Genomic DNA, 26,926 nt, shown 5'->3' with positions numbered 1-26,926 from the left:
GAGCCTTGCATCATAAATACATGCTTCCCAAAATCAAGGAGAAGTCTTAGGATTTCTTTTTATTAAATTCAAGTTTAAATGTTTAAATTTAATATGGTTTAAATTAAAAAGAAAAACTTTTGTAGTTGTGATCTTCAAAGGAAAAGATGTGGTGTTTAAAGGTTTCAAACTGTAGCAAGGATGGCGAAAAAGATGGGAAAAAAATAAGAGAAGGAAAAGCCCCAAAATACAGTTTTGAGAAAAGACTACATGGGGAACCCAGGTTCTTTTCCTTCTGGGGTGATGAAAATGCATTAATCAGAGAGTTAAGATGCAGAGAAATAACTAGTTGACCATTTATAGAAATATGTCATAGTAAATTGTAAAGCTGGTGTACATGGTAATAATCGGGGGTGGGTGGGACCAGTGATGTTTGGTGGATTCTTTCATTTAAAGCCGCCTTCATTTTTTTAGCTTGCCTGACGCAGTTCAACTCTAGCTCTTACTATAAAACATTCCTGTAATGGGATACACATTATTGGATGCAAACAAGTGAGAACATCTAGTTTGGGTTTCTTCTGGCCTTACTTTCCTTTTAGTAAATATTTACTTTCGTTTCAGTATTACACGTTCTAGTGAAGCATTCTCTCTGGATGGTCTAGTCAAGCAGGAAATGTGCAGACAGTGCTCACATACTGAGGGGTCTTCTCCAGATTTCAAGGTGACAGTTCAGAATTAGTTTGTGAAGCTGTCAAGAACTGTTCGCCTGGCAATTTCAGGGCCAGGGCAAAGGTGCCGAAGGTTAAGTACCTGAGTGTGCTGACCTATTGATAATGACTTTTAGTTAAGAAAGCAATGGTTACCACCATTTGAGACAATTCAGTGGCAGACATCAGTTCCCTTACATTTGACTTTGTGTTAAAATACAATGGTTGTCGTAAAGCGATACTTTGTATATTTAAACAACCACACACACAAAGCTTAGTTGAAAGAATGGGTCATCCAGGACGCCTTGGTGGCTCAGTTGGTTAAGTGTCTGCCTTCCACTCAGGTCGGGATCTCAGGGTCCTGCATTGGGCTCCTTGCCTAGTGGGGAGTGTGCTTCTCCCTCTACCTCCCGCCCCTGCTCGTGCTCTCTCTGTCTCACTCTCTCTCTCAAATAAATAAATAAAATTTGTTGTAAGACTGGGTCATCCATACAATCAATAAATAGTCACATGGCTGACATTATGTCCCAGGCACTGTGCTACTCGCTGCAAATACAAAGATTAAAATTTGTAAAGATCTCTGACCTCAAGAAGTTTATATCTACTGGGAGACAAATATGCAAAAAATCAAAGTAACCAGATAGCCCATTTGTCTCCAGAACATCACTAGCCACCACAGCGTCACTGGAAGGATGGGTATAAAACTGTAATTATCAGGACTTTCCTTAAGGAAAGTTGGAAGGAACACTGAACCTTGGTAAGCCACTGGAAATAGGCTGTGAAATGACCTTGGGGCTTGGGTCATGCGACTGCCTTCTAGGGGGTCTGGTCAAGTTAACTACGGGGAATTTTGCTTCGCCAGGTCGGCCACACACACTGGGGAGGAGCAGTCTTGCCGTTTCCTTTAAACCACACAAAGTCTCTTCCCCAAATGAAATTTGGACAAATATTCCAAGAACATTCTTTGGATAGGGACTTCTCCAGAGATTCATGTGTCTCCATCTAAGCATTATGATTTGATAAAATACTTTAGAGAGGCTTGAGCAAACTTCCGTGTGAATTAGGAGGATTACTTCTGGAAATGTCAGGGAAGTCTTCTCACGAGAAGTTTCTTCTGTGGGGATGCTCGAATAGTTGTTATCAGTGTCTGGAGATAAGGTTTTCCAGAAAATGTAAACTCCTTATGAGTCACAGAGACACAAGATCGCGTCCTCTAATTTGATTATAAAAGGACTCCCAGTGGAAGAGCAGGGCGGGCAGCAGCAAATGGAGTTGATTTTAACCTGCAGATGATGAGAACTACTGGAGAATTTTGCACATGCCCAGACTGTTGGGCATGACAGTGGGAATGTGGGTTGAGTGGGGCAAGGCTAGAGGGGCAACAGGGAGGTGTCCCAGACGACTGATGGGGCAGAGCAGAATTTGGAGGCTATCAAGCTACTCAGAAATGTGAACAATTAGACTTCAGTAATTGATTAAACATAAAAGGAAGGGGAGGGTGGGTACGTGGTTTCATTGTGTGCCTTACTTACACTTAAGAAATAACACCCAAGTTATTTCTCTTCTCATATTTCTTAATTGGTATGTGTGTATATATATATTTCAGGAGAAAAGAGAAATCATCTAGCTTCAACTGCTGCTTTATGGTAGATGAAAGCTCAGGAATGTGGCATTTTTACTAAATCAACAATCTCATTCCTGGGCTGTGCCACAATGAAGGATAGCATTCTCACAAAGAATCCAGAGTCACCACCCAGAAATGTTCTCCATAGTGTCAACCTAGGTTTAGAGTAAAAGATAAAAATAAATAAATAAATAAATAAATAAATAAATAAATAAATAAATAAAATAAAGTACTAGAAGGGAAAAGAGGATAGGAGGTAGGAGAGAGGAAAGATGAATGGAAAGAAAAGGAAGGAAGAAAAGAAGGGAAGGGGAGGGACGAAGATTTTGATAGAAAAACAAAGTCCTAGATCACGTGGAAAGCTAAGAAATAAACAGCCAAAAGGAAGGAGGAAGAAATGAGCAAACCCAAGTACATCTCCCAAGAGGTTGGTTTAAGAGAAGGTTAAGTGTTTCCATATGAAATACTGGCTTTAGCAGAACTAAACACACCCAGAAGAGAGAGAGAGAGAGAGACAGAGAGACAGAGAGACAGAGGCAGAGAGGAATGAGCTTAATACTACTGTATTTTTTTTTTTTTTGGAATAAAAACTCCCTGAGGTCAGGAATTATGCATTTCGTCCAGCAAAATTAAAAGTTCATCTTCTTCTGTGTGTATTATAAAAGATTGTATTTTTGTTTTAAACACTTCAGATATCCTATTATAGAAGGATTTTACATTTAAACATGCAGTTTCCCAGAGTCATTACTCTTAATGAAAGTATAGAAATCTTCATGGCTTAGTGGTAATAAAACCTCTGACTCAATATTTGTGATCCCGTTACTTCCCCTTTCACATTATATTATGAAGTATTTGTCAAATAGTTTTATTATTGAGTGGTTATTTGTCAAATCGTTTTATTATGGAGTTTTATTATGGGATAGAAACATATCTGTTCTTCTTTTGTTCTTTTCACTGCTTTAGCAGTCAATTTCCTCAATATCTTCTTTGAGTGCATAGGAAGTTTGACTGCTCACCCATCCATCAGTAATAAAAGGAAACCCAAATGTGAAGGGGACAGGAATAATCAGAGAAAGAAAAGATAACATCTATGAAGTTTGCCCGAGGAAGTCCAGGATCTATTCCAGGTTTAAAAGCCCTTAAATGAGACTGAATGAAAGCTTTGTATATTTCAGAGGACAATTTCTAAACAGCGAGCCCCGTAAAAGCTCGAGTTGACCTCAGCCAGTTCAGCCAACTATGGTCAACCTTTGTCAAGTGCTCATGAGGTCAGTGGGTTGGTCTTTTTCAGGTCAGCTCTTGCGGTTCCTTAGCCACAGTATGTACCTTAAATTTCTCTCTTAGAGATTTTGCCTCTCACCCCAAAAGGGATCAGAGAGGAAGAGGGAAGACTGTTTGCCCAGTTGATGGATAGAGAAAGACAATGTAAAATGACTGACTGGAGCTGGATCAGTGTACTTAACAAAGTGCTGATCCCATAGGAAATGTGGCTGTAAACACATGCAGGACCACCTCGCTTACGGAAGAGAAGGCATGCGGACATGTGATAATAGTTAACATGCGTTCACTCTGTGCCAGGTATGAGGCTGAGGGCTTTCAACGTACTTCTCATTTGATCCTTAAGACAACCCTTTGAGAGAGGTTCCATTATCATCTCCATTTTTACAGAAATGTAAATTTTACTTTGAGAGGGTACTTTAATTATTTATTACTGCATAATGAATTACACGAACACTTAAAATGACAAACACTTGTTATCTCACATTCTCTGTGGGTCAGGAATTTGGTGGTGGCTTAGCTGGGAGGTTCTAGCTCCAGGTCTCTCATCAGGTTTTAATCAAGATGTCATCTGAAAGCTTGACTGGGGCTGGTGGATCCACTTCCAAGCTCCGTCACATGGCTGTTAGCTAGACATCTCGGTTCCCCACCATGTGGGCCTTTCTATGGGGTGCAATGAAGGATCCAAGAGAGCAACCAAACAGGAAGCCACAGAGCCTCTGTTGTGACCTAGCTTCAGAAGCGATACGCTGCCACTTCTGCTGTATTCTGTTGCTCACCCAAGCCAGCCCTGACACAATGTGAGAGGGCATGACACAAGGGCGTGAGCATTAGCAGTGGAGATCACCGGGGGTCATCATAGAAGCTAGTTACTGAAGAAGCTAAGGAACTTGCTCCAAGCTCCACAGAGTTGCGATTCACACTCAGACAGTGTGACTCTAGAGCTGGTGCTCTTAAACTCCAAATCATTCTGCTGGGTTTGATCAAGTATAAATTCATGTAGCCTTATTAGCATAAAGTTACAATTTCCCTATATTATAATTTCATGGCTGCTAATCCCTGGATGCCAAGTGTTCTGAAGAAAAGTACCCGCTGGGGACGCCTGGGTGGCTCAGTCAGTTAAGCGTGGGCCTTTGGCTCAGGTCATGATCCCAGGGTCCTGGGATCGAGTCCCGCATTGGGCTCGGTGCTTGGCACAGAGCCTGCTTAAAGAAAAAAAAGAAAAGAAAAGTACCTGCTGCTTTTGTCTCCATTCCTATATAAGACAGGCAGTGACCTCCAGCTCAGGGCTGACATCCCGCTCTTTGGATTGGTCTTATGACCTGTTTTTCATAGGTAGTAAATCCAGATTTGCACCTTGCACTCAATTACACCTACTTGGTTTCTGATGCATGTTATATTATTTTATTTGATCTTCACGGAACAATCCATTAAGATATTAATATCTTGACTTGTTATACTGAAGAAACTGAGGCATCAAGTTTAGGGCTTTGAGAGTAAGTCCTAGAACTGGGAAATCCAAGCCTTTTGACTTTGAGCCTTTCTGGAGTCTGCTGATTTCCATCCATAGCTGTTTTAAAGAAATGCTTCGGTGGGGAAATTTTTGTAAGTGAATGATTAATCAGGGCTTTATGGTTTGACGCTAACCCTTTCATTGTTGTAAATCAATTATCTTGTAAATATTTTTACCTTTAGTCTTCATAGCTCCATTATGACCTCCAAAGGAGGGTGTGTCTCTCAATCTGAGAGTAAACTAAAACTACAAAATCAAAACTTCTGAGTTAGCTGTTTTATTTTTGCCAAGTACTGTATTTTCAGCTTTGTATTTTACTTCAAAATCATAACTTCCTAGGAAGTTTTTTAAACTTAATGATAAACCATTGGCTTTAGTTACCCGTATACATTTATGTGCACATTTCTTCATTATTTGGGTCACTGGGGAAACAAATAAACTCATGAGCTTGGAACACATATTTCAGCATCTCAGGCCCAAGAAGCTTGGTAATTCCATTCAGAGCCCAAGCCAGTAGGGACTTTGTTCCTGGCACCCTAAGGTCTACAGTGGCTCAGGCTGTATAATGCAGGAAGAGGGAGCAGGAGGGGTATCAAATGGGGACTACCACTTACCTCTTCCCCGACTTCACACTGGGTCCTCCAGAACTGGTTGGGTGGTTCCAGTGGCCTTAACGCCATCTCTGTGGGGCTGAGACCTTTTCCTCTTATTTTCCTCAGTTTTTTTTTTAAAGCCTGACCTGCTCAAGCTCAGGTCCACGAGTTTCATGGTGTCTCTATTCCCCTGTTATTTTCCTTTTTTCTTTTATTTTGGCAGGAAACTTGTACTATAAGACTTAACAGCTCTTCAGAGCTGAGATCCCATGCTGGCCAGAGTCAGGATTTGCTAACTCACCAACATGTATGGAACACTCACTGCATGTCAGGGGTTATTGTGGGTCTAGGGGAGCTGGCCCTAAACAGCAGAGAGGAGGCACCTGCTCCCGTAGCCCTTGGCCGTCCGTGAGGCAGGCAGGGGGGAGGCAAGCACACGAGTCATTTCAGACAAGAAGAGCGTTAGGACAAAAATTAAGTGTGATAGAGAAGGCAGAGGGAGATGGAAAGGAGTTTCTTTTTATTCCAAACATGAATGTAATGATTTTAATTCCATTTTTTTAAAAATGTCCCTGACTCCTTCATACATAATAGAGGAAGGAGGGTGGGGGGCATTTGTGAGAGATGATGGCAGGTTGGACAGGGTGGTAGTATTGGAGATGTAAAACGAAAAAAAAAAAGAGAGAAAGAGAGAGAAAACGGGATGTACTTTGGACGCAAACAGTGTGAGGTGGAGAGCGAAGAAATGAAGAGTGAGGGAAGGAGCACAGATGAGGATGACTCCTTGAACAGCTGTCTGCATAGTCCAAGTGGAGAACTTTCTCATGTTCTCAGGGCTCTGTCTGTCCCACGAGAGCTAATCGACAGTGGTTCCTCTGAACTAATTCCTTTGTCCTGCTGAGTCTGCTTCAGGGAGCAGGAGGCAGGACTCAGGGAGGCGTTCTCCATTGTGCACCTAGCTCATAACTGTCGACAGATGGTCATCTCACTTCAGCAAATATTTATGGAATATTTTCTACATGCCAGGCACTTTGTTACCCACGAGAAATATAAAAATAATAGATACTGCCCTTATCCTCAAACAGTTCCCAATATTAAAGGAAACATAAACATTAACTGTAGTAAAAAGGGCTAAGTATCCTTCTGGTAAATGATCAAAGTACTATGGAAGCACTAACGGGCAGCGATAAATGCTGTCCAGGGAAGTCTGTACAGAAACCAACCAGGCATAAAGGGTTAATAATTAATGAGCCCGAATACAATCCTTCCAGTCCTGGAGTCACCAGACTGCCTCCCAGGCATACAGTTCACCTCCACGTATCGTCCTCAACAATTACGGCCCCTGGTTCTGTAGGAGGACTGTGTCAAACAGAATGTTTCTGGCTGCAAGTAACAGAGTACCTGACCAAAAGTTGTTTAAACTATGAAGTGTTACAGGGACGCCTGCGTGGCTCCGTCAGTTAAGCATCTGCCTTCAGCTCAGGTCATGAGTCCAGGGTCCAGCTGGCTCCCTGCTCAGTGAGGAGTCTGCTTCTCCCACTCCATCTTCTCCCCTTGTCCCCCACCCCCACCCATTCTGGCTCTCTCTTAAATAAATAAAATATTTTTTAAAAAATGTAAACCAGAGAGTGTTACTATTGTCCTATTATTAGCATCTTACATAACTGGACGTGTAGAAGTGAGGCAGTTCTAGAGTTTGCTGACGCAGTGGTCCAACAACAACCTCAAGAGCCTGGCACCTTTCTGTCTTTTCAGCTGCTTCCCTCCTCTGACTGTCGGCCTGTGTCTCAAGCCTGTCCTCTCAGGTCGAGCATGATTGCCACAGAAGCACATCATTTGCTCACACAGCTCCTTCGCAAGGCAGAAGATGGTGCTGTTCCTCATTCGTAGTCTGTTCTCTCAGGGAGGGAAAGCTTTTCCAGAAGGCTCTTGGCCCAAGGCAGACTTTCCCTCACATCTCATTGGCCAGATTTGTGTCACTCGTCCATTCTAATCTGATCACTCGCAAGGGTAATGAATGTTGGGTTCTGGATTTTCCTTTGAATTAGATTAATCAAGACTCACCTTTCTGGGACAAGGAGGAAACTCCTTCCTTAACACATGGAAGGGGAAGGGGAATTACCTAAGTTGAATTGGGAATTCCAAAAGAAAGAAATGGGGGGGGGGCAGTCTATGTAGGCATACCATGTATTTTAATGATTTAATTTGCTAACAAAAGAAAATAGATGGCAAACCGGCTCTGATCTCTGAAGAACCTGGTCATGTAACGCTCCTTCCCCCCTTCTCCCTTGCTTTCCTAACCACCTGAGGTTTTGCAGAGCAGGGTGTTCGATGCTGTGTTTTTTATCTGAAAGGCATTTTGGGCCCAGTACCTGTTTTGGCTTGGCATCTAACATGATTGAGAATGGGGAGGAATTGAATTTGAAATGTTTAAGATACAAATCTGAGACAGTAGAGCGGGTCAGACACATCTGAGGGGAATTACTCTCAATTTTTAAATTAAAAACCCATATAAATTGTCATATTTTATCCAATCAACAGTGCAAAAATGTAGGAGAAACAGTCAATAGAAAACAAAAAGAGCAAAATTTTCAAATAATGATAAACATTAGACCTGCAAAAGTTGACCCTGGAAGGTAGGATTTGAAATAACTAATGACCATAAAAACAGAAGATAATCAGTAAATAAAAGCAAACAAAAAAACTTCATGGTATCTGGATTTGATACCAGATTTGACTCAAATCTTTGTTGCTAAATCTCCGGGAGGAAAAATTAATCTACATGGTAATGATTTTCTGAAGATGAAAGTGGTTTGACTGTACTGAAAAGAAAATCTAGAACGCAGTGTCAGTGGCTTCTTGTAAGGCCTGGCAGTCCCACGCTCCCCACCTGCTCCCTTACTCACGCTGCTGGAGGACTCTGTCATGTGTCTCCCTTCCCCAAGGTCCCAGCATCCCCTCTCCAGTCTCATTTTCAGCTGACAACCTGGCCTCCTATTTTAATGAGAAAACAGAGGCCCTCAGAAGAGACTATCCTCCGTTCCTACCAGCCCCTCTGAGCACTCACCTGCATCGGCCCCTCCCAGGGCTCTAGGTGAACTTTTTTGGCACCTGCTGGAGGCCAGATCCTCCTTTGGACACTAATTCCACACCTTTTGCTTTGCATAGAAATAGGGCTCCAGCTATTTCTCCTGCCCTCTGCATCATTATTTTCTCTTCTCTATCTAATTGTGCTGTAACCTCTCAGGAAAGAAAAGGAAAGGAGACGAGAGGAAAGGAGGGGAGAGGGGAGGGGAGGGGATCTTGTGGATCCCACATCCCTACCAACCTCCCAGTTCCTTTCCCTGCTCTCTTTACCACAAACTCCTCAAAGAGCTTTGTCTTATCTCTGTCTACAGTTCCCCTCCCATCCTCTCTTAAACCCACTGGAATAAGGCTTACCCCCACCCCGCCACTGAAACAGCTCAGTTCACCTCAAGGTCCCTAACCTCTGTGTTGCGAAATCCGAAGCCCAGTTCTCCATCTCTGTCTCACTGTCCTGCTAGTTGATCTTTCTTCTTTTCCCCCTCCCTCTGGGTTTCTGTCTTTTCCTGGTGTTCCTTCTACCTCACCGCATGTCCTCTCCATTCTCCTTAGAAGTTTCTCTTCATGTCTGACTTCTAACCTTGAACCCACCAGGGCTCCATCCTGGAGCTTCTTCCTTCCTTCCACTGGGCGATCTCATGCACTCCCATGGCCTTAAACACTATCTATAACCTGACAATGTCCCAACCGTCCGACCAGACCTCCTTCCGAAACTCTACATGCATGTATGAGCAAACATCTCCATTTTGATGTTACTGGCATCTCAGAGCAACATCTCGCCAAAGTCCTGCCAAACCTATTCCTCCCTTAGTGCACCTTGTCTCAGCCCAGAGCAATTCCATTTCTCTAGTCTCTGAGCCCAAGATCCATGCAGCTCTTCTCAACTCCACAGACTCATTTATACTCAACATCCAGGTGGTCAGCAAAGTCCCATCACTTCTACTTTCACGTTCTTTCAAAATTTGACCATATCTCACCACTTCCACTGCTACCCCCCAGTCCCAGATGCCCATCACCTTTCACCTGAATTCTTGAAAAAAATCTTCCTATTTCTTTTTTTTTTTAAGATTTTTTATTTATTTATTTGACAGAGAGAGAGAGACAGCCAGCGAGAGAGGGAACACAAGCAGGGGGAGTGGGAGAGGAAGAAGCAGGCTCTCGGTGGAGCAGGGAACGCAGGAGCCCAGTGCGGGGCTTTACCCCAGGAACCTGGGATCAGGCCCTGAGCCGAAGGCAGACACTTAACAACTGAGCCACCCAGGTGCCCCTTCCTATTTCTTTAACTTTTCTACAGTGCATTCTCATCACAACAGGCAAGGTGACCAAGGGAATAAGAATTCTAAAATGACTCCCCAGGGACGCCTGGGTGGTTCAGTTGATTAAGTGGTTAAGCATCTCACTTCAGCTCAGGTCATGATCTCAGGGTCCTGGGATCAAGCCCCACACTGGACTTCACAGGGAGTCTGCTTGTCCCTCTCCCTCTGCCCCTCCCCTGCTCATGCTCGTGCTCTCTCGCTCTCTCTCTCTCTCAAATAAATAAAGAAAATCTTTAAAATAAAATAAGACAAAACAAAATAAAATGATTCCCCAAATTTCCTCCCTTCCCCGGCGTACAATCTCTGAGATTGTGAATATGCTGGATTTCATTCTGATGGTTAGGTTGCATTCTGCGGCACAGTCCACTTCGAGAAAGGGAGATTACCTTTCAGGTGGGCTTGATCTGATCACATGAGCCCTTCAAAACAACAACAACAAAAAAGCAGGGTTTTTATGGCTGCTCACAGAAGGGGTAGTCAGAGATTTGAGGCACAAAAAAGATTTTTTCACACCGTTGCTGATTTGGAGGGGCCCACATGACAAGGGATGTGAGAGGCCCTCGGAAGTGAGAGCCGTCCTTGGCTGGTAGCCAGCAAGGAAGCAGTGACATCACTCCTACAACGGTGCAAAACTGAACTCTGCCAACAACCAGCATGAGCTGGGAAGCAACTTCCACCCCTACCACACCCTCCCCACCCCCACCCCCACCCCCAGAGCCTCGGAATGAGGGTGAGGGCTCAGCCTAGCCAATGCCTGGATGTCTGCCTTGTGAGACCCTGGGCAGGGAATCCAGCCTTGCAGGGCTGGAATTCCCACCCACAGAACCCTGAGCTAATGTGAGGGGTTGTATTAAACCACGGTGCTTGTGTCATTTGTTAGGTAGTAACAGAAAACTTATACAGTGACCATTTTGAAACAGAGGTCTGATCACATTCTTCTCTGCTCAGAAGCATTCGATGACTCCCCATCTTTCAGACTGAACACCACAATCCTCACAATGGCCCACAAGACCGGTGTGACCTGAGCCTCACTGCCCCTCTGAGCTCCTCCCCTGCTCCCTCCTCTTCATCACTCACCTGTCCTGCCTCAGAGGTTTTATACCTGCACATCTTTTTGCCAAGCTTCCTCTTCCCTGGGACTGTCTGTTGCTTATCCCCTTACCTCCTTCAGGTGTCTGCTAAAATACCTCCTTATCCTTGGGGTCTCCCCTCACCAAATTACCGAACACAGCACTCTCCCCAAACCTGACACTCCTTTTCCCCTTCCCGACTTTATTTTCTCCATGGCCCCTATGGCTACCTAACATATGGCATTACGTACTTGCCGTTCGTTCCTCTGTCTCCCCCCATTTGAATGTAAGCTTCCTGGGGGTAAAGTTTTTCCTGTTTTTTTCCTGTTTTATGTCTCTAGGGCCCAAGAATATTTTTTGATTAACATCTTAATTTTGCTCTAATTCTGATTAAAACACTTATATTCATAAATATGGAGTCAAGTCAGCCATGTGTAAAGTACTTCCCTTTGTAGAGGACCTCCTGTGTCTAGAGCACGGTGCTGGCAGCGGCCTGATGAGGACAAAATAACTCAGCCTTCCAGCTAACTTACAATTAGCTTAGTTAAGATTGTTCAGATTAAGTATTCAAATGATCTAAAATTACTTGATTAATAGGCCAAATATACAGTACAGAAAATAAACCCTGAAGAAGGAGAAATGGGTGTGGTGTAAGTAGTGAGGGGTAGACCCAGAGACATGAAGGAGGGACAGTGAGAAGGGGAAGACCACAGGTGTGGACTGGTGATTTGAGACATTGGCTGATAAACACAGGCAGAGAAATGAGGTGATGGCAGCACAGTCGGGTAAATATTTTTTTCTGATAGCTACTCCCTGGGTGTGCTTAAGGACAGGGCAGAAGTGGGCAGTGAGAAGACACTGGAAGCTGAGGGAGGAGAAATGAAAACATGCCCCTAGGATAAAGAAGACAAAGGGTGGAGGCACAGGTTGGGCCTGCTTCTTCCTCCAAGTGCTGAGGAAAGGGTGGAGGAAATGGTGGGAAGCATGGTGGGGGAGAAGCCCCTTAGGGTGGCTTTCGCTATAAAGGAAGAATCATCCTATCGTTTTTGGATGACTTCATACTCTTGTGAAAATGGGTACTGCAGGGCCTGAGTTATTCAGGATTGTGTTATGTTTTAAATCTAGGAAGCATGAAAAGAAAGGAAGAAAAGAAACTTGTTAAGTTCCTACTTTCATGACTCCTTCTTAGGAGTTCAGGGAAAAGATGATGAGTTTCTGGAAGCACCATGGAAGAGAGAATGAGGATGGTAAAACCGCCTTTCTGGGAAGTCACAAAGTTGCCTTTTATTTATTTATTTTTTTTAGATTTATTTATTAATTTTAGAGGGCTGGGGGAGGATAAAGGGAGAGGGGCAGAGAATCCTCAAGCAGACTTCCTGCCGAGTGTGGAACCCAATGCAGGCTCTATCCCAGGACCCTGAGATCATCCCCCGAGGCTAAATCAGGAGTCAGATGCTTAGCCAACTGAGCTCCCCAGGGCGCCCCACAATGTTGGCATTTTTAATACCAGTCTGGAGAGAAAATTCTGGGGTTTTCTAAAAAACTGGTACCCCTTTGGTTTTGCAGCACTAGGACAAATTATGGTCTGATGCAGCCTACGAGCTCTGCAAGTCCAAATGATATTACCAACCTATCGGTCTGGATTCATGGCAGACATTGAATTTGAACACTTCCATGATGTCTGATGTAGCCATAGCAACTCACAAAAGCTGCCAGCATAGCATCTACGATGTGTACCCCCCCCCCCCCCGCAAATACTCAGGTTGTTTAAAAGAGTGGTTATAAGCACAGGTTTCGGAGCCAGGTTGCTTACTGCAAGTGTAGCTTCAGCACTTGGCAGTCCCGGGACCTGAGTCCACTCACTCTCTATGCCTGTCTGCACCTCAGTTTCTTTACCTATAAAATTGCGATGAGAATAACTTATTAAGTGTACAATGCCTGGAACAGCCCAGCACACTGCAATAACTCTATATTTGTAGTTATGATTCTTTATGTATTTTTAACTTTTTTATTCTTTTAACAGTCCCAGAGGCAGGTACTATAAAAACACTTGTCTCACACTCTTGAAAGCTTTGCTTGGAGAATTCTGGGAAGGGCAATTTTTGTGGCAGTTTTGTTTCCCGTTGATCATCTTTCCTTGTATCCTGGAAGTCAAACACTTAGCAGAGAGTAGCCTTGTTAATTATGCTTATAAATCTTTCTGGAAAGTTCTTCAGTGATTCAGTACTAGGGCTTTCAGCATCACCAAATGCTGATGTCCTCTAATCAGTTTTCTTTCTAACGCAAACTAATCATTCTTAGCTTGCATGGTAACACCTTTGCTTGATGTCTCACTATAACTACTTTTGAGTATTTTTCAAGAGGAAACAGCCTTTTGCTAAAATGGCTGAATGTTTCATGGGCCTGTGGGTTATTTATTCACATAGTTCATGTTTCTACCTTTCAGCTGTTTCTCGTCATCTGGGATTACACAGGTTTAATGTCAGTCAGTGTCATGGGGCATAAAAGCCTTATAAATATGAATGTCGGCCATTATCGTACCAGTCTTATTTATTCCCAGGAGAGTCCTAACAAGGGGAGAGGAAGTGACTATAATGAGAATGAATGAATGAATGAATGAATCACTTTTCATTTCAAAGAGGAATAAAGCAGCCCTGATGCCCTTTTTGGTGCAGGCTTCCTGTGCGGGCTACACTTCCGACTCATTCCTGAGGTCAGGGCAGAGTGAGTAGGGCAATCTAAACTGGGTTTGGATCAGGAAGTCCCTCTGGCCTTGCACTTCTTTGCCAGCCGCTGTAGTTATCTTCATCTTGACCTGAATCTTGAGGCATGAATATTCTGCCCTTTCACTTTTCTGCATATATATTGGAGTCTTATGCTGATATTCTTATTGTTTCAAGGCAATTAGAGTTTCAACCTCAATCTTTCAAAACCAATCTTGGGAACGGTTGTGTTTTTGTTGTGCTTTGTTTGTTGTTACTGTTGCTGTTGCTTACAACTGAGGAATGTCTACACAGTGTCGTCAAAGAAAAGCTAGGTCTGGCCACTTGTTTTTCAAAATAAAGTTTTATTGGAACACGGCCACGTCCCTTCAATTACATGTTGTCTGTGGCTGCTTTCAAGCTACAGCAGACTGGAGTAGTTGCAGCAAAGATGCATGACCAACAAAACCTGAAACGTTTAGAGTCTGTCCCCTTAAGAAGAGGTTGTCAAACCCATCTGGATATTGGATGCTTTCGAGCCTAAAAAGACCTTATTTTATAGGCAAAACATGTAAGTCTTTGTATTGTTAAAGTATAGTGGCGTAACAAATACAGAAATCACACTCGGTGTTTCAGAAGAGGGATTTACTCTAAAAATTGGTTGCACAGATTAAAGAGCAAAAGACAAATTCCGAAGTAACCCAGAGACAGAAGCTGCAGGAATGGCTTACCTTTAGGGGTTGGGAACAAAGAGGAAGAAGGAGGACACAGAAGATCTGGGCTCAAAACTCTGAGGGGTCTGAGGCACCCAGCTACTTCTGCCACCACTGGGAGGCATAAGGAGGCAGGCTTGGGCATTCCAAAGGAGGTAGAGGCTGGGCCAGGTGCTACTTCTGGGCACACACTGATGGGATCGACAGGAGAAAGAAAGTTCTTCCTCCTCTCCAACTGGCCAATCCTTTAACCAGACCCATCTGACCAGTGCACAGCTCTTCCTACTACCACTGCCACCCAGAGTTCACAATGCTGGTATTTGGAACCATGTTCCTCTTTGTGTTCCTGTGTTAGTGTTATCTGGCTTTTATTTTTTCATTCAACAAATACTTAGGGACTATCTTTATGTGTTGAGCACTGTTCTAGGCTGTGGTGATATAATTTATAGTAAAAGAAACCAAACACAACAAAATCAGTGCCTCTATGGAGTTTACATTCAATCAAAGGAGGCAAACAGTAAAGATAAAAAAGTAAGATATATGGTATGATAGATGGTATCACTATTAAGGGGGAAAAAAATAAAGCAAAAAGAGCAATAGAGAATGCCATGAGGGGAATCGGTACTTAATTAAAGACCTGGAGGAGGTAAGGAAAAGCAAGCCTTGGGCATATTCGAGGTCAAGAACATTCCAGGAGGAGAGTACAGCAAATTCAAAGTCCCTGAGACTGCAATGGGTGGAGTGTGTCTAGTGAACAGCCAGGAGGCCATTGCGGATAGAGAGGAGTGATAAGAGGGGAGGAGGAGTTGAGGCTGGAGTCATGACAGACAGCCTCCCACTAAGTTGTTCCCTTTATCCCGAACTGCTGCTATTCCAGGATTTGTGCATTGTACCATTTGGTTGGCCTTTCAGAGTAGATTTTTGAAAATACAGTGATTCCATCTCTAACAAAAGTTTGGTCATCGGACACTCTGCTCTGACAAGGAAATGCACGGAGGATGCAGTCCCAAGTTCCCTAGGCTCCAGCTCCACGGTGACACATTTATCAGATGTCAATTGATGTACCTGGGATGTTTCTCTTCTCGAGCTGAATCTGGCGATTGTGATTATAGTCTAATGCCTCCTGTGTTAGTAATCAGAAAAACGTCACTCTTCACAAATCCTCTAAGTCCACCAAGTTCAGTGTTTTCCCTCCATGCTACGAACTGCTGACTCCCACTATGGGTGGGAGGGAGGGCATGAGACCTGTACAAGGGAGAAAGTGCTGTTCCTTAGTACTTAGCAAATGATTAGGTTGTGGTTATCCTAGGTGTTTTCTCAATGTGTTGCTCTTATGCTGTCTTATTAGGGTTGTTTGGGATATGAACATAATGAAACTTATTATTTTAACCATTATTTTGTTGCGGGTAAAGGCTTAATCTCAGCATCACTGCTCAGTGCTTGAGGGGAGAGACTCCTTTATTCATGTTTGTATCCTGATTGCCTAGCACATGTTTGGTGTAAAACAATAATAAATAGTGTAACATATCTGGAGAGCTTCCTAAATTCTACGTCCTAAGCTAGGTATTTTACATCCATTATCCCACTTAACCATAGCAATTCCCCATGGGCTACAAAATGCTATATTCTGGTTTTATAGATTAAAAAGTTGAGGTTTTGAAAGAATAAGTAATTTTCCCAAGGCCTCAGCGCAAGAATTAGACCTAGGCTGAAATCCAGGCTCTCTGATTTCAAAGTCACCGGGGACCCAACACTTCATTGGTATTTGTTGGATCAGTTCAGATGGGTGGTAGCCTGCCTGCGTATGCTACTGGGTAATACAGGGTATGAACCGCCTTCTGGTCAATTTCTTCTTCTGCCTTCTTGACTTTGCTTCCTCTGTCCCTATGTCAAGGCTGCTATTTTGCTGTGGCAAATTCTGAAGCAATACTCATTTCATTTCTTTAGCATCAATACAAAATGTTAACTGATTACCATATGGAACGCAAGAACTCTATAACCAGATAGCTTTTCCCAGTGTTTAACAACTTAATAAGTTTATGAGCCGTAAAGAGCACATTTCTTTTTAGTTGCATTTCATTAGCCACTTATTTACCAAAACAATTTATCTTTGTGAAGTAGAAATATTATATATCATAACCCAATACGTACAAAAAAGTTTCTTATTAATGTATACAAAATAATTCAAAATATTCTGTCATCGTAAAGTAACAAGTGGTCAAGGCAAGGTGATTCTGTGGAACTATACTACGTCGTTACTTGGATCTTGTCATTTTGGAAGTACTTTTATTCAGAAGTGAATTTGGTCCTACCACAAGAATGCACTGAGATACCATACACTTCGATGAGAATTTATGATTCGGTTGAATCATTTTAAATACTGCTATTCTCCCATTTTTGGCTGATAAAAATGACATTTTCGTATGGTCCAACCCAATAGCTGTTCTCACCAAAAAAGTGAAATCTAAAATTGTTAACCTTTTTTTTTTTATTTTGAAATTCAAGAAAACGTGAATCTAAGAGTTTCTATAAAAGCTGATGGGTAGCATATGATTAACCGCTTTACTTGGCTAGCACAATGCTTTGAACCGATAAGTCAAATGAACGACATGTCCCAGGCCCACCAGGAAAACCACACAAGCAGCCAAAGACCTTCATCTGTTGCTGCAGCAGTGCCCTGTCAGGGAGCAAGGAGACAGGGAAAAGAAACACGAGCGTGTCCTGTAAGTGTTTGACAGAATAGGTTGTAACTTGGCAACAAACTGGGAACTTGCTAAAGGTCAAAACCTGGACTTGGCACTCACGTTTTACAGAACTCGCTTATCTAGATGTTTCAAACAGATCTTCCAATGTGCGCTGCTTATCGAATGGCAAGGCAAAAAACAAGGAACATTTGTTGCTTGATTTGCTCCAATCCAGCAGCACCGTTCTGGGACTGGGTAGCCAGGATGTGGAAAGGAGCTCACATTGTCATCTTTCAGTGGCTAAGAGAGCCTGACACAAACCAGAGGTGGCCCCGAGCCCTCACAGATGTCCTGGGCCATAGCAGAGTGTAGCAACAGTATCGATATCTGGGAAATCAGCAGATGGCTTAAAATCTTCCTGGGCCCATGATGAGCAAACATGGTAGGAGGCTAAACATGGTAGACATGATGGGTCTAGGAATGCTGCGGCCTGAGGAGAGAATGAGTTCAGCATTGTCTGAGACAGGGCAGAGGTTAAGTGCTCAGTGAGTCATGCGTCATGAATGTGAAGGGTGGCGCCCTGGGCAGCAGGTGACGTCTCAGGGAATTTTGCCTCAATGATTTTAATATTCCAGATTTAAGTGTCTTATCCTAAAAAACCCAGGCAAACATCCTTATATGTGATAGCATTTAAATGAGATAACACTGCACGTCATCTAAGTACTTGGTTAATTTTCTCCTTACAAAATCAAGAGGCAGTGAAAGATGTTCTAAGTTGATATGTCTGTTTTATTAGATATACACGTTTTAAGTTGTTCACAGAAACACCACAGACTGGGTGGCTTAAACAATGTTTATTTCTCACGGTTTTGGAGGCCGGGAAGTCTCAGGCACTGGCAGATTATGTGTCTGCTGTAGTGAGGGCCCGTGTCCTGTGTCCTTGCATGGAAGGGACAAGAGAACCTACTGGGCACTAGTTTATAAGGGTACTAGTTTCATTCATGAGTGCCCTACACCCATGACCTAATCACCTCCCAAAGCCTCATCTCCTAATACCATCGCATTATGGGTTAGAATTTCAACATTTAATTTTGGCAGACACAAACATTTAGTTCATTGCAATGTAAATGTGCGTGCGTGTAAATGTATAAATTGTTCTCCATCAATAGGTCTATCTAGACATCTATATCAGCAGGTAATATAGGCCTGTGAATGTCTATAACCATTTATACCTTGACTTGTACTAATTTTGGAATGTCTTTTGTGTCCATTTTAGACTAATAGCTCTTGATAGCAAGGTATATATCCTCAACAGTATTTTTCAAATAGTCCTTACTTTATAGCTATTTGATGTATCAAAGAACAATTGGATGAATACAAACAATTGAGGGTATTTAGTGAATAAATCTACAGATCTGTAGGGCTTCAAATATTTTGTATAGCACAAGGCTTTACTTCTTGTTTGAAAGTTGGCAAGTTCAAGGGCTGGTTTTCCCATTTGTTCTATCTCTGCTAACAAATACAAATACCTTGCTAATTTTCCAGGGTGAAATGCAGGCCCACATTAAAAAAAAACAAAAAAAAAAAAACAAAAAAAAACCAGTTTTTTTTAAAAAAAATCTTTAACTTATTTAGCAAACTAGGCTTAAACAAAATCAATAAATAAAGTATGACACTTTTATCTATTGAAACTGAAAGTTTTGTAGGCAGAACCAAGGCTATGTTATCAGATAAGATCCAAAGAAATAAAATCTTGAGAACATCTTTTGAAAGAGCATTTCCTGTGAGAGAATTACCTTTCCACAGACCGTAAAAAATTAACAAGAGAAGCTGCTACTGGCTTTTCAATCCCCAGAAGAGTAAGAACCGTTATAGAAAAGTCACGATAGTGCCTGATTTGGTGAGTGCATGTTTGCGAGTATGTGGAAAGAATCGAGTATATGGAAAAACTGTCTGGGCTGTTTGTTGTCAGTGAAGGCTCTGTGACTGGGGAATCACATTGGCTTCATTAGGCTTGTAGAATGATATCCTACATTATCAAGGAAAGCCGTGTGTGCCTACTGTGGCATAGAACTCTACTAGGTACTAAGTTCTTGAAAAAGAAATAAACACATAACCCAAGGCCCTTTCTTCAATGAATATGCGGTCTCGCTCAGTCCAGCACACTGGTGGGCATGGAGAAATAGTTGTCAACAGAAGTTATTAGTTACAAAAGCCAAATGAGTAGTGTGGGGGCAAAAGTCAGAGGAGGCAGCACAGAAGTCTTGATGAAAGAGGAGGGAGTTGGGGGTGGAGGACTGTGACAGCCCGGGAAGCAGTTGGAGATGCCGCTGGGAAGAGGCTTAGGACAAGGAGCAAAGGCAGAAAAGCCAAAGAAGGCTTACTGGGTCCGTAGGCAATCATGTGAGTAGGGTAGGGGGTTCATGCACGGAGTGAGTGGAAATGAGCCTGGAGAGTCTCATGCCAGACTGTGGAGGCCACCAGCGTCACGCTAAGGAGTTGGAATCTTTCCATACACAACGGTGAATCAGGGGAGGATTTTGAGGAAAAGGTCACCGGGATGAAAGTGGCGTTTTGGAAAAATCATTCCAGGGGTGGTGCAGAGGAAGGATTGGACTGGGGAGATACTAGGATTTCACAGGAAGACTCAACAGGGTTAATTAGATGCAGGTGGTAGTAAGAGAGGGAGACATCAAAAATGATTTTCGGACTTTGAATATGGGTTTCCAGTAACAGAAGCTAAAACCACACAAATTCCCTAGGGAAAATTATTTTAGGCAAGGTAAGTCTAGGGTTAGTGTGGGACAAGTCAACTGAGAAGGCCCAACACAGCCCTAGAAATGTGAGTTTGGGGTGTGGAAGGCTAAGATAATGAGTATAGGTTTTGTCATGTATTTAAATAGAAAATATGTCTGAAGCCCAGGAAGTCACATTCTCTAGAATCCTCTAGAAGGAAAAATGGAGAGAGAAAAGAGCAAAAAGCTGAAGATTATATATCAGGGCATTTCTGCCTTGAAGGTCGATAGAGAAAAATAAAGTCAAAGGAGGAGAAGGAAAATGAATGGTCAGAGGTTAGGAGAAGTGAGGTGTCACTGAATCCACAGGAGGGTTTCATAAAAACCTCCCCCTAGTTCAGGGAAAGGTCACCATAGAAACAAAGATCAATGAATTATGCGATCACCGTGTCTTAAAGGTCCGTGCAAAGCAAGAGAGCTTGGAAATGAAACTTCAGGCCTCAGAGAAGGACAGCCTAGCCTTGTGCCATCTACTACGGCTTCTGACCAGGAGCGTGCCTAGTCAAATTGGGACATGCTGTAATCATAGACAACATACTGGATTTCAACGAATGTGAAAGATCTCATTAATAAAATTTAAATATTGATTCCATGTTGAAATGAGAATATTTTGAATATATTGGGCTAAATAAAATATGCTCCTAAAATTATTTTCACCTTACAAATCTTTAAATATGGCTACTAGAAGATGGACTCCCATTACTATGTCCATTGGATTTTGCAGCTCTAGACCCTCGTAAGGAAGCGCGCTAATACAGGCACTGACATAGCTCAGGGAGACACAGCATCACATACGCTCTCACGGTTACGTGCATTTCCACTCCAGCCAGCCAGCCTGAAATCTTTCAGAATATGCTGTGCATTTTGTGAGTGCAATTCCTGTATTTTGTGGCCAGTGTATATTGCAGTGATGCATTTGTTTATTTTATCCCAAACTTAGGTTATTCCATCTTACTGAACATTTGGCTCTTTTTTTTTTTTAATCAACAGATGATGCTGCAGCTGACACTCGTAGAACTTACACTCTGACTGATTATTTAAAAAACACTTTTAGGCTGAAATTCTACTCCTTGCGTTGGATTTCAGGTAAGGACTTCTTTGGGGAGGGGACAGATTTTTTATGCTTGTCCGCCTTCTAATTAGGTTGTGGGACGCTTTCGTGGCCCTGAGAAGATATTCTTGCTTTGTTAAACCATACGGGAGAGTGTTTTTCTCTACTTACAGGTACAAAGGGAAATAAACCTTGGTATTTCTTTGTTACGGACTATAAAAAGTTAAAAGTGAATTGAAACTCTGACAATGATGGGAAGATGAATGCATACTAGTGTAATATTCATCACTTAATGTTTTTCCAACTTAGAAATGCTTATTTAGTACTTGTGTGAGCTTAAACCCTAAGTTTTTTTTCTGTATCATTTTTAGCTTAAGAAGATTTTTTAACTGCAACTTGAAATACTGATCCAGCCATTTTCTTTCTTTAGATCAGGAATACCTCTACAAACAAGAAAATAATATCTTGCTATTCAATGCTGAATACGGAAACAGCTCCATTTTCTTGGAAAACAGTACATTTGTATGTTTGATTGCATAATTCATTTATACTTTAAGGAAATTCTGAGGATTTTTTTTCATAACCTTTCAAATCATGAGTACTATCATTTCTCATCCTGTTGAACTCTCTCTGCAGCATATGGCACAGTGGATCTTTCTCTCCTTCTTGGAATGCTCCCTGCCTTGGCTACCTTTTAGTCTCCCTTGACGATTCCTCCTCCTCTGCCCATACTCCTAAGCGTAAGTGCCCGTCAGGGCTCTGTCTTGCCTTGCTGGCCTCTCTCTGCAGTTTGCCTGCCCTCCTTCAGTGAATTTCATGCACCTCCACAGCGACAGAGCTCTCCTGTCTGGCCCTGATTCTCAAACGCACACTTTCAACACTAACCTCCTGCCAAGATCGAAATCTCTATTTCTAATCGCTTGCTTGCTCCTGCCCACCTGTGGCCTGCAGGTATTTTAAACTCAGTATCCCAAGCTCAACTAGTGATTTCCCCTTCCCTCTCCTAGCACACTGAAAGCACCCTATTCCTCTTCCTGAGTTCCCAGTCTTGGTAAATTATGCTCCCCTCCAAGTCACTTAGACTAAAAGGTGAACTTCTACTTGAATCCTGAGAATCCTCTTTGATGCCTCTGCTATGCTCATATTTAGCTATTCAGCAAACCCTCTCACTTCTCCCTCGGCAGTGTCAAGTGTCCCTTGGATTTCTATGTCCACGGTAGAGTCCTGGTTCAAGACCTTTTTAATCTGTGTTAGTACTTTAGTACTCTAGTACTTGTGTCCCTATCTCCATTCTGTAGATGAGACCACTGCATTGCCCAAGTCCAGGGCTGATGCAACCCCTCTCATCTCATGCCGGCCACCATGTCCAAGAGCGTCTTTGTAAAGACAGAAAAGATTCTATTACATCCATGTACAAAAAGTGGTTCACAGTTCTACTTCTTACATTTTCAGTCCCAGCTATTTTTCTAATTTTATGTCCTCTCACCTTACACGTTGTCTGATGTACCCTGTACTGTACTCAGGTTACGCCTAACCTCTGGGTGGTCTTAATATGCATGCCCTTCCCTACATCTGGTGTTTTGCTCCTGCTCTTCCTCCTCCTGGGAAATTTCTCTCTCTCTTCTTGATGCCTACCCTCATGGCTGTCTTCCCTTGGTTAGATTTAATTCTTCCCCCACTGGGTCTCTAACCCTGACCATCATACACCTTGCATCACAGTCATTTGTGCGGGGGAATGTGCCGTTTCTGGGAGCTCCCAAGGCATGAGCCACATGTCTGTCTAGAACCACACCTGCTACATAGTTAGTGCTCAGTAATGATCGTTACATGAAATTGTTCAATTGTTCTTTTTTTCCACTTGCTTGACAGGAGGAGTTTGAACATTCTATAAATGATTATTCGGTATCTCCTGATGGACAGTTTATTCTCTTTGAGTACAACTATGTGAAGGTAAAAGAAATGCGGTCTTACTGTGACATTTAAAGAATCCTATGAGTATGTTATTTTATAACTGATTTCAAGTCCATGAATATTTGAGATTGACACCCAAGTACAAGTGACTGTTAACAACAGAGAACAAGCTGAGGGTTGATGGAGGGAGGTGGGTAGGGGATGGACTAGATCGGGGATGGGCATTAGGGAGGCAATTGTGATGGGCACTGGGTGCTGCATGAGGTGATGAACCACTGAATTCTACTCCAGGAACCAGTATTGCACTGTATGCTAACTAACAAAATTTAAATTAAAAAAGAAAAAAGATTGACACCTAAGTAATATAGTAGGCACTAAAAACTCATTAATTCAGCATCAAAAGGAGAAATAGCCATTCTCATTCATAAAAGGTAAGTCCAACAACTGTTTTAAAAGAAATTCATTTTTAGTGTTTTCAAATGCTAAAAAGTATAAGTAATATATTATAGATGCTAAAAATGTAAGGTAATGAAAGACAACTTATAATTTAAAAACAAGCTTATATATCTGACTTGCACAGCCTGTAACAGAACCCCTTATTTCCTTTGTCTCAGCTTTACATACAGTAAAACTCTCAAGAAGTCTTTGCCTTAAAAAGAGTTACACTTCCTATCCTGCAGAAGAGACTCGGCAAGGTGACTCAGACCACCTCACAGCCTTTGGGTCCCACCATATACAAACCATTCTCAAGGGGGAGCCTCAGCCCAACACCAGATTCTCACACCTCAGGAAAGCTTAATCACATATCCTCTTCATGGTTAGGCTGGCTGCAATACGCCAGTAGCTTTCACAGTAGCTTTTTAGTTATTCCTGCATTTGACAACAGTTGTCAAGTACAGGAAGTTTTGAGACTTGTAGAAACATTAAAACCCTGTAGGGATATTCTGCTTTGAAAACAAAATATAAGACTGGAGATCCCCACCTCTGCCTTTTTATTCTAGAATAAATAATAAATACTGAGGGGGGCCTTATCTCACACCCCAACACTTCTATACTCAGGCCAAGCCAACCATCTCCTACTCCATTTCCCATTTCAATGTGGTGACTTTCAATCATAATATTTACCCTGGACTCACTGTGTCTAGCTCCATTTCCGGACATGAAGACTCTCTGACTCTAAACCTATCAGCTAGGAGCCAATCAGCATCCTAGGCCAAGTTTAACACATCTGTTCCCAATTAATGGATTGTTTATTTAATTCAGTGGTTTTTACTGCTGTCTCGAGATTAAAATCACTTGATTAGCTTTTAAAAATTCCCAGTGGCCAGGTCCAATCCCCAGATTAATAAATTATAGCCTCTGGAGTGAAGCTGACATCATTTTTTAAACGGGTAGATTATTTGAATGAGCAAGCAGGGTTGAGAACCACTGAATTACAATTGCCCATGTTCAAGACAAACATATACAAATGATGAGGTTAAGGTAGAAACAGAAAGGTAAATACCAGCTCACTTTGTTATTTGGCCAAGTTCAGTAAGTACCATCTGATGTATACAAATGGATGTATTTCACCGGTAGACCTTAGTTGGACAGCCATCATCGGTAATTTGTATCTGTGGTGTCCCTGGAGTTTCCATGTGCATTTAACTGCTTTTGCTATTTTCATGCTATTCCATCATCCCACTGCCATCCGTGCTTTTCAGGCTGTACCTACAGTGCTCTTTTTAAAACCTAAGTTAAATTATGTCATGATTATGCCTAACCCCTCATGATCAGGGGTTTCCCATCACTTTCAGAATAAAACACAAACTCTAACCACAGCACCCTCAGAAGCCTATGTGATTGGACCTCAGTCTGCCCCTGCTAACCCATCATCTGTTACCCTCTCTGGACTCACCGTGCTTGTCCAGTGCTTCTCACCCCTGCCTGAACCTTCCAATCACCTATGGAGGTTTTTAAAAATGCAGATGCCTGCAGCCTACCCCACACCAACTAGTTCATCACAGTGATGGGGGGGGTGGGGGGCAGGCATGGATAGATTTAAGGGCTTCCAGGTGATTCAGTGATCCAAAAACCTTTAGGGGCACCACTCTTTAGTTCTCTCAAGCATCATTCATTCCCATCTAAGGGCCAAAGTATTTTCTTATTGTTTCCTTCTGGAACCTCCTTCCCCTGATTATCATACAGCATTCCTTTTTCAGTAATTCAGGTCCAGGCTTTCTAGGATTGCTTTACCTAACTTTGCCCCTGCTGCTCTGTTCTCCCGCACTCCACCATTCACTCTGTCACGTTGGCTTATTTTACTCTCTTCATACCTTCTATTGCAGAGTGCTAAATTGTAAGATTATTCAAAGTAGAGCACTCTATCTCCTGTTTCACTTCTTAAAGAATCCAATAGAATTTTCTGTACAGCATACCTGTGCAACTTCCAATAATTTCTACTCATTGCCTAATGCTCCAGAATTAATCATAGTCACATCATCTATCACACGCTGACAATATGCCAGTTGACTAATCAGTGCTCAATAAACGTATCCAAAACAAAGGAAAGTAGTTTTATTCTATTTTCTTGGAGGTCTGCTGTGCAAAGTTCTTTAGATTCTACTCCATGGCTTTTCCATGACAGAATTCGTGCGTTCAGAAAGAGCGATATTACTTCTATGTTGTGGCTACGAACAAGAGAGCGAGTGAGTGAAAACATGAACAACCAGCATACATTCGCCTGGTATGGATGTCCCCCCAGCATCTCCATTCACTGCTAAGTGCTCCAGAGATAATAGTTGCATCAACTATGACGTGTTGACAATGTTCTAGGGCCCTGCTCAGCACTTCACATGTATTCTCATGAACCTCACATGAGATCGTTGCTGACATCAGCCCCATTTTCCCAGAGAGAAAATTGAAGCTTAGAAAGAAACTTGTATTACGCAGTGGAGACTTGTCTTGGTCCATTTAAGCTGTTATAACAGAGTACCATAGACTGGGTGGGTTAATAACACATTTACTTCTCATAGTTCTGGGAGCTGAGAAAGAAGTCCAAGGCAAAGGTGCTAGCACATTCAGGGTCTGGTGACATCCCGCTTCATGGAACATAGTTGACCGTGTTCTCCATGTCCTCAAATGGAGGAGGGGGCATGGAGTATTTTTGGAGTCTCTTTTATAAAGGAACTAATCCCAATCATGAGAGCCCCACCCTCATGAGCTAGTTACCTCCCAAAGTCTCCACCTCCAGTATCATCACATTGGGGGTGAGGATTTCAACGTATGAATGGTGGAGGGCGGGCAACATTCAGTGATTAGCCAGGCTTGAATCCAGGTTAGAAGACTCCAAAGCTTAAACATAATCTTTCCCAACTTGTGCTTCAACGTCTCTCTGCTATGATGCTTTTTTAACCCCTTCCCCATGTGGCAGTTCTCTGCTTTGAGACTGAATCTAACACTCAACTTTTCCATAGACCTTTCTCCCTCTCCAAGGCCTAATTTATGACTCCTGCCTCTCCCCACCTACCTCTGTTATATGACTTGAGATTCTTTTCTTGTATTTACTTGCCCTTATCTCCATTCAACTATGAGCTCCTCAAGGAGAGTGAGCCTGTCTTATCAGTAATGCCTGACAGAGGATAGTTGCCAAAGTTTCTAACCTAAATAGATGGATGAGTCTGTTTCAAAAGATGAAGTGAACATACCAAGCATTTGGGGTTTCCTTTTGCAGCTCATGATGGATCTGTCATCCTGAGTGATCTCAAACCTTCTTAAACCTCTTAATATTTTTAGCCTGTAACACACCTTTCGGCTCTTACAAGTAGAGCATTCAGAGGTTTCCCAGAAACAAGCGTGGATTGTGTCAAAACAATCCAGGATTTTAAAAAAATGTATGACTTGCAAAAAGTAAGGACTTAATACATA

General features: G+C 42.5%; 1 protein-coding gene across 1 annotated transcript in view; it reads left to right on the top strand.

Moving 5' to 3' along the window:
• Positions 1-26,926, top strand: part of DPP4 (dipeptidyl peptidase 4) — a 77,811-nt gene that overhangs the window by 1,061 nt on the left and 49,824 nt on the right. The window contains exons 3-5 of the mRNA XM_045780805.2: positions 21,049-21,144; positions 21,540-21,631; positions 22,979-23,059. Coding sequence (XP_045636761.2) covers positions 21,049-21,144; positions 21,540-21,631; positions 22,979-23,059 — 269 coding nt within the window. The remainder of the gene's footprint in view (positions 1-21,048; positions 21,145-21,539; positions 21,632-22,978; positions 23,060-26,926) is intronic.

The sequence above is a fragment of the Ursus americanus genome, chromosome 1, assembly GCF_024610735.1.
Source record: "Ursus americanus isolate L20-20 chromosome 1, mUrsAme1.1.p, whole genome shotgun sequence".
NCBI classification, from domain to species: domain Eukaryota; kingdom Metazoa; phylum Chordata; class Mammalia; order Carnivora; family Ursidae; genus Ursus; species Ursus americanus.
This window is presented reverse-complemented; position numbering and strand designations above follow the sequence as displayed.